Here is an 8,995-nt window from a genome sequence, read left to right on the forward strand (position 1 = left end):
ATTCCAGTAACTCGTCCCATTAGCAAGTTCGATCGCCCCGAAGGTGCGACGAAAGGCAATCGCACTTAGGTTCTCTAATGCTGCAGCCACAGAGATCTGTGGGTGAACACAGATAGAAAATAACGCGTAAAAACGCTCTGCAAAGGGGCGGGGTCCCGCCCATCGGTCCAGCCAAAAGAGGGTGGTAGATCCAGAGCCTATCTGGATGGAGGTCCCAATGCGTAGGACCGGAAGCAAAGATATCACCGATTGCCACAATTGGGATCCTCCAGCCCTAGAGGCAAACGCGAGTGGTTGCCCACGAAGGTACTTCCTACGAATAATCTGAAGCCACAGGCCACCCTCCTCCGTCTGGATCCGCCAAAGCCATTTGGACAGGAGGGCAATGTTCATACACTTGGAGGAGATGACTCCCAAGCCTCCCTGGTCCTTAGGTTTGTAGATCTCAGACCATTTGACCATATGGTACTTCTGCTTATTGTTCTCTCCCGCCCAAAAGAAGCGGGAAAGCAGTTTGGTAATTTCCTGATGAAGGGATTCATGAAGACTATAGAATCCCATTATATACATCAGTAGGCTAATAAGGGAGGAGTTCATCAGAATCACTCGAGCGGCTTTAGAAAGCCATCTCCCTTGCCAAGGCTCCATTCTAGGTTGGAGCTTGGCGACTATTGGGCGGAAATCCTTTTCCAGGAGTCGTGCATCGCTAAGGGGCACGCCAAGATAAGTCGTCGGGAAGGAGCCCAAGCGGCAATTCAGACGATTAGCAATCCGCTGGGCCTCCCTTTGGGAATATCCCATGACCATTACCTCGCTCTTGCCAAAGTTTATTTTGAGGCCCGACATCTCCTGGAAGCAGAGGAGGAATTTAAGGTTCTGGATATCCTCATCAGATCCCTCGACCATCATAATGGTGTCGTCCGCGTACTAGAGATGGGTTAGACCCCCAGGTGTCACCAGATGAGGGCAAATCCCCCTAATGTGACCCGCATGCTTGGCCAAATCCAGAATCGAGGCGAGCGCATCAACCACAAGGTTGAAAAGGAATGGGGAGATCGGGTCGCCCTGCCGTACCCCTTGGCCAGTCATGAAGTATGGGCCAACCTCCCCATTGATGTTAACCGTTGTCCGGCCACTCGTAACTAATTGCATTACCCGTGCTACCCAGTGGGGGTCAAAGCCACGCTTCAGCAACACTTCCCGAAGGAAGGACCAGTGCACCGTATCATAAGCTTTATGGAAATCGATCTTGAAGAAGACCGCACGAAGGTGTTTGCTCTTAACCTCATGGATAATCTCATGAAGAACAAGAATCCCATCTAAGATAAATCTCCCTTTCGTGAAGGCTGACTGGTTCGGATGATGAATCCGGGGAGCGACAAGGGCCGCCCTAGAGGCGTAGCCTTTAGCGAGGATCCGAAAGATCACATTTAGGACTGTAATGGGGCGGAATTGTCTAATGTCCGCCGCTCCCGGTACCTTGGGGATCAAGGAGATAATCCCGTAGTTAAGCCGGGACATATCTAAGGTACCCTTAGAGAGCTCGCTAAACAGGTCGAGGATGATATCCTTGACCATCGGCCAGAAGGCCTGGAAAAAGCGAACCGGCAGGCCATCGGGGCCAGGGGCCGACGTCGGGTTCATAGCTTTAACACGGGTCTCCACTTCCGCAGCATCGAAGGGGGCTAGCAGGATTGCATTTTCGGCGGGGGAAATCTGTTGGTCACGTGACCAGAAATGGTCAGCTAGGGCGACACCATTCCGCTGCCGACCCTGAAATAGAGACTTGTAAAAGTCGTCAACTAGCAGGCGAATAGCCTGAGGGTCTTGAAACAACTGTCCACCCTCCCAGAGGAGAGGGATGGAGCAACGTCGCCTCCGGCCATTGGCGATGGCCTGAAAGTAGGCAGTGTTGGCATCCCCAAATAGTACCCAGTTAATTTCTGCTATAGGGTGGGAGTTAAGTAAACTTGATGTTCTGCTTTTACCCCAATGATGGTTCATTGATGACACCATGTTTAGTTGAGTCCCAGCCCACGATGGGACATTCTTGGTTTGCCCATAAAATTTATATTTTTCACTTTTGACTCTCAAGGGTCAAGGCTATGAAGTACTGCAAAGCCATATTCATGTACACTTTTGTTGACATCTTTGACCTTTCCTTCAAATAAAAGTAACTGAGTTGCCTAATGATATGTGGGGCCTTTACCAAGTAATACTCCACTTGTTTTTAACATAATATAGAAGGCCACTTCTTTTGAACATAATATAGAAGGCTAACATCTATTGCTAACTTTGGAGTGTGGTTACTACCTGTGTATTTCAACAAATAATTTGCTTTTATGAGATTATTATTTGCTCAAAGCTTTATTATTTTGTGTTCTTATGTTAAATCAGGAGGTTGTGAGACCGATCTCAAACAAAGGTTCACCTGAAGCTCACGAGGAAGAAATGATTCGAGCTGCTGTAATAAACCGCTCGGCCATTGCCACAATTCAACCAAGAAGCGCTTCCACATTTGATATCACTCTTCCGGAATATCCTGATAAGAAGTTTGTCCCAAATTTTCCACTCGTTATGAGAGATGAGCTAATGGAGGATAGTGGCATGACCCTGAACCCAGGAGGAGTCAGAGAAAAGGCTTGGAGAGATAGTTGTCTGGCAGATCTCCCGAGCATACATCTACGCAGGTTAAATGGGTCCAACTTATTGGAGCTCTGTAAGGATGTACTTACTGGGTTAACTCACGAAATGTCAGAGAGAAGGGCTGCAAATATCATGTTGTTAGCCTGGAACATGAGACAATTCGATATGGTGTCTCATGTATTTCCTGCTAAAAACCCTTGTGCAGCTGCAGCAGACATAGACATCAATACTTTGAGAGCACGAGCGTTTGGGGGAAGTCATGCTCATACATACCCATATGTTAGGCCAGAGGGCATTGAAGATGATCAGTATGTTGCTGCATGTGCATACATATCGGCCAGTACACCGCTTGTTCACAAAGTCACCTGAGAACTACATGACTGCAGTTGCTAAGCACATTCCCGGTATGTTCTACAGGTTTTATAATACCGACTTTCCGCTTACCGGGTTTAAGCCAGATAAGAAATGCATTGAGGCCCCAAAACTTATATACGAGACAAAGTCGGTCTACAGGAACACCTTGGCCCCTTTCTTGTATGAGTTCAAGGGTCTTGGAGATGCAAAGAGAATGTGTCAGATGCTTTATGAGCAGGACTTGGCTTTTACAGGACTACATGCTGTAAACTTATACCTGCGTGCTTGTTTTGGACTACATGCATCACTCATTCAGCTAGGAGCATGTCTTTGGCATCAGATGACGAAGAACACTCTTATTTCACTGTGCAGAGTCTGCAGAACCTATGTTGCCAATCCATCTGTGGAGAATTCAAGAGAGACATGGAAATATGCACGATTATATGGTACTGAGTATTTTCCTCTTCTTAAATCCGACAAGTGTAATCTTCTTTTATGCTGCCTGGCCATTATTTGCAAGAAGCTTGGAATAAGTGAAAATCAAGATATGATGGTAATTGCACGGACGAGGAAGGCTGAGTTTATATGGAAAAAGTCAAACGTTTGGGCAAATAGGGCAGTGCTCTGGTTCAGAGCAAATGCTTCAGTACACCATGGCAGATCACAGGAAGTATCGTCAAGGATTTGGGATGATGCACCGTCAAAGAAAAGGAAGAGGGATGATGAGACCCAAGATACCAGAGTCGCAAAATCCAGAAGTCGGAATCTTCATTGAGTCATTCGCAGCTGGTGAATGACTCTAGGCCTCGTCCAGACAATGGTTGCGCACAATTGTAGATTTTGGGAAATTATACTGTGTCTCTTGGAACTGCAAACCGTTAAATTGTAGTGCTAAGATTAGCATGTGGATCTGACTTGATGGTAATTTATCCTAGTAGATGTTTTCAGTTATTAATTCTACTTCTCAGTGCCGTGCGATATGTTGGCTGCACTCAAGCTATCTGATCTGGCTGGGGTTGCAACGGTAGTGGCTGGATATATTATCATAATGAAACTTCTCCCAAGTATCTGATTTAGGGATAAGGCTGTACAGTTTTGGTAGACTAAAACAGTGTGAGCCTTGGCACGAAGGCTCGATGAAATTGGGTCATCTCTGTTTCCTAGTTTCTTCGGTTGATAGTCTAGGTATGGTCTTCAGTTGCGAAATCTGTTGGGAGAGAAGAACTGAATACCCTGTCCTTTGCCTTATCCGCCTGAAATAATTCAGAGTTTTAGACCGCCTGTAAATTATAGATCAGCTCGAATTCATCTATTTCTGCATTTATACCTCTCTATCCCAGTCTGTGCATATCGTGATGGTCATGAGCAACAGGACTTGCACCATCAGGCCACAGATGATGCCCAACCAGAGCCCCTGTTTGGTTCAAGGATAAAACCCACAGCATCAGTCACCCCAAAACCACTGCCCCATAGGCACTCAATTCAAATTCAGGGCAGCAAAAGGGAAAATTTTGATCATTTGAGGGGACAAGATGTACCGTCCCGCCGACTTGCAAGACGAAGGCTATGAGGTAGGCCGAGGGGATGCCGACGATATAGTAGGCACCAAGATTGATCCAAGCACCAATCTTCTGCCATCCACAGCCTCTAGCCACCCCTGCACATCACAACAGAACATCTTATCTTTGCTTCAAACGCAGGCATGTCTATGATTTCTGGTTTCTGTGCTTAGTACTGCCTCCGTTTCATATTAGTTGTCGCTAATTTAGCAAATTTATACTAAATCAACGGCAACTAATATGAAACCGAGGGATTAGTAAATATCATCTAGCAACGAACTCGAATCGCAGCTACTTAAGTTTTGCACTCTCGTGTGGCGAAAAGATGTCGATAATCTGTACCTGAAAGGACGCACTGGATTCCGTCGAAGAAGTTGGACACCGAGATGATGAGCATCATCCAGGCAACGTAAGTCACAACCTCCTCCACGTCGCTGTAGGCATGCCCCCAGACGTATCTGATGCAGATCAGCACCAACCCCATGATCAGTCCTTCCGCCATGGCCAACAAGACGACGACACGCACCGCAAGCCGGGCAGCGTCGGGGCGCCCCGCTCCGAGCTCGTTTGAGACACGGGTGCTGCATGATCAGTAGAGATACAGATCGATCTGATGAGCAGGGCTGTAGCACAAGCCGTAATATAGTCAAGGACAGTAGGTTAGTAGGGTGTAGTACAAGTTTACCTTATGGCAGAGCCGAGGCCAAAGGGGATCATCCATACGAAGGCAGCGGTGTTGAGGCTGCCAAGAACAAGAATGCACATGTGTTTCTTCAACCGGAAAAAAATTCAGTGTAACATGTGGTAACTTCGGTCTGCCATTAATTACCTGATGGACAGCACCGAAGTCTCCAGCTTTGGATTGGGAAGAAGGCCTGACAGGAGCACTATGAGCTCGAACGACCACATCTCCAGGCTGCAATTGCACCATCAACATCATCATCATCATCATCATGTGATCCACATTTTGTTTGTGTGATAAATATCTGGCAACTTCAGGAAGAGTAAAATAAATATAGCAAGCTCACCAGACCATGAGGGCCGACGGGACGGCGAGCCGGAAGAAGCTGAGCACGTCGCGGAACGCCTCCGTGGAGAACCCCGTCCACGTCTCCTTGCAGGAGCCCGACACCCTGACGTACACAGCCAGCACGATCACGTAGACCCAGTAGGAGACGGCGTTGCTGAGCGCGGCGCCCTTGCTGCCCATCCCGGCGACGTACACGAGCAGCCAGCAGACGAGGAGGTGGAACGCCGCGGCCGCGCCGGCGCTCGCCATCACCGGGAGCACGATGTTCTGCGTCTGCAGGAACCGGACATGGCATTGCAGCAGCCCGTACGCGAAGATCGCCGGGATCATCCAGCGCGCGTAGGTGCCGGCCTCCGCGGCGATGTCGGGGTCCTGCCCGAACAGGAGCAGGATCTCGCCAGTGTAGAACCACACCACGGCCAGGGGGATGCTGACCAGGGTGAGGATCACCATCGCCCGCTGCTTGTAGACGCCGAGGAGGTGGTATTGCCTGGCTCCGTATGCTTGGCCGCAGAGGGTGTCCAGTGCACTCGCCATTCCAAGCTGATCAAGGTGGTAGAAAATGCGAGGGCTAGCTGTTAAACTTGCAACAGGGGAAAAAAGAATCCATCACGTCCGTCCATAACAGAGCCTCCTTTTCTTGAATCGGTCCCCCCCTCACCCCATGTGTTGTGTGACCAAGAGTGAATCGATAGGATGAGTCGATGGACCACATACTCACCGGGTGCCCTTCTGCACCATTTGATACGCGGTCCTTTCCTACTCCCTCAGTTTCTAAATGCAAGTCTTTATAGAGATTACACTAAGTGAACTCCATACGGAGCAAAATGAATGAATCCACACTTAAAATGCATCTATATACATCCGTATATAATTCATAGTGAAATCTTTACAAAGACCTAAATAATTAGGAACAGAGGAAGTAGATCCGATCTATCCATCGGCACGTTGAGTTAGGTTTGCGGATTGTTGAGATCTGAGATGAGGCCATTACTCCTCCCCTATAACCGTGTGCAAAGGCACGTCAACTGATTGTGCTCATTAGGGAGGTGAATTCAGCTTGGCAACTCACTATGACCTTTTTTCCCACTCGCCATCGTCGCCATTGCTCATTAGGTTAGGGAGGTGGCGATGACAGGGCTCCTCTCCACGGATCCATGTATTTAGTTTTCTCAATGGGTTGCTCTTTCCTTATGAGGCAAGGATGCAAAAGGTCATGAAAGTGAGATTGCTGACTGAAATCTCAATGGCCGGCATTTGGGCTTTGCACCTATGATTTGGTGTTCACACTAGGAGCCCGTACGCACATCAGGACGACCGACATCCAGTTAAACTAAAGCTGCACTTCTTAAACACAAGACATATATGGCAAAATCTCACTCGACTTAGACGCACAACGACTCATTTGTTTTTGAGTGCCTTTCCTGTTGAGTATTTTGTATTTTGGTTGCATCTTGCAGCCTGCGCGTTATGTTATTGTGTGTACTCCTTGTCTCCCTCTGTCTAGGTGAATAAGTCATTTTAGGTTGTGCACCGTGACCAAAGAGGAGGGAAAAACGAGAGACTTTAATGTTTAATTATTAATTAATAGCATTGCTGCAATGAACTAACCAATACATGTCATGTTTGGTAGTCTCAAGTCATTAAAAACTTGCACACCCTCATCTCTCATTGGTTGATATGTCAAAAAACAAGAAACGAGGTAGAAGTTAATGTACCACGCCTAAGTGTTTTGAGATTATTTGATTTTCATAAGATGACTTACAAATCTAGAAGGAGGGAGTATCTCTGGTTGTCAGAGGGACTGAGATTTGTAAAAGGATTCTTCGCCTTAGGAAAAATAAAAAACTTTGGTCGAGGACAAGATATGACAAGTATGTGCGTGTACCACGTGGATGCATCTGTCAGTAAATATAGCTATAAAATACCATGGTGTTGTTGAAATGGCCTCAACTGGTTCTCGTTTAGACAGCAACTGAATGAACAAATATTGGAGAATGACTGGCCTTTGTTGTGGTCGCCCAAAGCAGAGGGAAGTCCTAAAGCAGACAATAACGCGCATAGACCAGGCCACCATCATAGTACCCTAGACACAGACATTTTCTATATAAAACATACTGTATCTCCGACCCTCTACACGAGGAGAAGGGTCACACTTCAACAATGTCCGTGCGTGGACTTTGATCTTAGGAGGAGCTAGACCAAGATCACTAGTGTTGTGGCACACCCGGCCGATGGTCTCTTTGTGCAAACTATCAACATAGTATCGGAGGTCTGGAACCCGGACGAAATTCCATCCTCCAGGCGCAAGCCGCTTTGAGCTTACGTACGTACAGCCGTGTGATGCCCGAGTGGAGCGGAGTAACTACAAGCTGTGGTGTTGGTGAGCGCACGTACCAGGAGGCTGAAGCCGGTGACGGTGGCGAAGGAGCTGGCCATGGAGGCGCCGGCGAGGGCGAGCTCGCCGAGGTGGCCGACGTACATGACCGAGATCATCTGGATCAGGTTCTGCAACAGCGCGCCGGCGATGAGCGGCCCGGCCAGCCACAGCTGCTTCTTCACCTCGTCGCGCACCCCCAGCCCCAGGCCCTCGTCGCCGCCTCCATCCGTCGCGCGGCTCGCGACCAGGAGGGCTTCCTCCAGGCCTTCCTTCGCCATGCCGGTCGAGCACGAGCAGCTCCCCTGTCGGCCACTTCCCACGCTCTCGCTCTCTCTTGTGTGCTGTGACACGAGTGGAAGAGAGGAAAAGATCGATCGAGAGTGAGATCGTGTGTACTTAAGTCTCACAAATTGACGAAGCAAAAACAGACAAACAGAAGGACGAAATGTCTGACTCAATTATTTCAGAGCATCGCTTTTGGTGAGCAGCTAGGACTGAAACTCTTCAAGATTTTCCTCGATTGGCCAGGAATACCCCTCGGTGTCAGGACGGATAGTGACATACTGGCATGGCACCAATCATGCTGTGAACGTGCAGAACAACACTGTGCAATAAAACCAGCAGCTACAAGCATGTGCCATCAGAAAAAACAAGGACCTTGATATCTAGGAATGTTCGATCTGAGCAGGTTGCACATCGAACTTAGGTTCGCTACGAGCAAATCATCCACGCAAACGAATAGAGGGACAGTGTTATCTCTTGCCCATCAGGGTAAGTCCCAGTGCTCGCATTACTTTTGGATTTATTTCAGAATTTCAACGATGCGCTTTCAGTGAAAGGATACGTTTCCATCGACGATGAGGCAGGTGAGTGTATACGTGTATGTATGAGCGCTTGCGTCTATATTGTGTTAAAGAAACACGTTTGATATGAATGGCTCTTTTCCATAAGGTAGCTACGTTTTTATTGAGCAATGGTTACAAGGATTACATCTTTTTTAGATAAGAGGCCTACGGCCCAGCATTA

The 8,995-nt window shown here is 48.0% G+C and overlaps 1 protein-coding gene across 2 annotated transcripts; it reads right to left on the reverse strand.

Moving 5' to 3' along the window:
- Positions 1–3,204: 3,204 nt before the first annotated feature.
- On the reverse strand, positions 3,205–8,388 carry LOC119340264 (protein DETOXIFICATION 16-like). 2 transcript variants are annotated; one of them, XM_037612164.1, is made up of 8 exons: positions 7,987–8,380; positions 5,588–6,132; positions 5,389–5,475; positions 5,245–5,301; positions 4,902–5,140; positions 4,539–4,657; positions 4,328–4,414; positions 3,205–4,253 (listed from the first exon to the last, which is right to left on the reverse strand). In XM_037612164.1, the coding sequence occupies exons 1-8, from the start codon at positions 8,245–8,247 to the stop codon at positions 4,182–4,184; spliced, it is 1,467 nt and encodes a 488-aa protein (XP_037468061.1). In that variant the 5' UTR covers positions 8,248–8,380; the 3' UTR covers positions 3,205–4,181. The 2 variants fall into 2 exon arrangements, 1 of the variants encoding a protein (XP_037468061.1); XR_005164465.1 differs by lacking the exon at positions 3,205–4,253 and having other exon boundaries at positions 4,387–4,414; positions 5,593–6,132; positions 7,987–8,388.
- Between the last annotated feature and the right edge of the window lie 607 nt (positions 8,389–8,995).

Source organism: Triticum dicoccoides, chromosome 7B (assembly GCF_002162155.2).
Source record: "Triticum dicoccoides isolate Atlit2015 ecotype Zavitan chromosome 7B, WEW_v2.0, whole genome shotgun sequence".
Taxonomy (NCBI): Eukaryota; Viridiplantae; Streptophyta; class Magnoliopsida; order Poales; family Poaceae; genus Triticum; species Triticum dicoccoides.

Excerpts from the sequence above, each read along its gene's own strand:
- LOC119340264 (XM_037612164.1), bottom strand. The coding sequence starts at position 8,247 with ATGGCGAAGGAAGGCCTGGAGGAAGCCCTCCTGGTCGCGAGCCGCGCG. Across the intron at positions 6,133-7,986 it reads TCACCGGCTTCAGCCTCCTG|CTTGGAATGGCGAGTGCACT; the intron begins GTACGTGCGCTC and ends CACCTTGATCAG. Across the intron at positions 4,254-4,327 it reads GCACAGACTGGGATAGAGAG|GCGGATAAGGCAAAGGACAG; the intron begins GTATAAATGCAG and ends GAATTATTTCAG.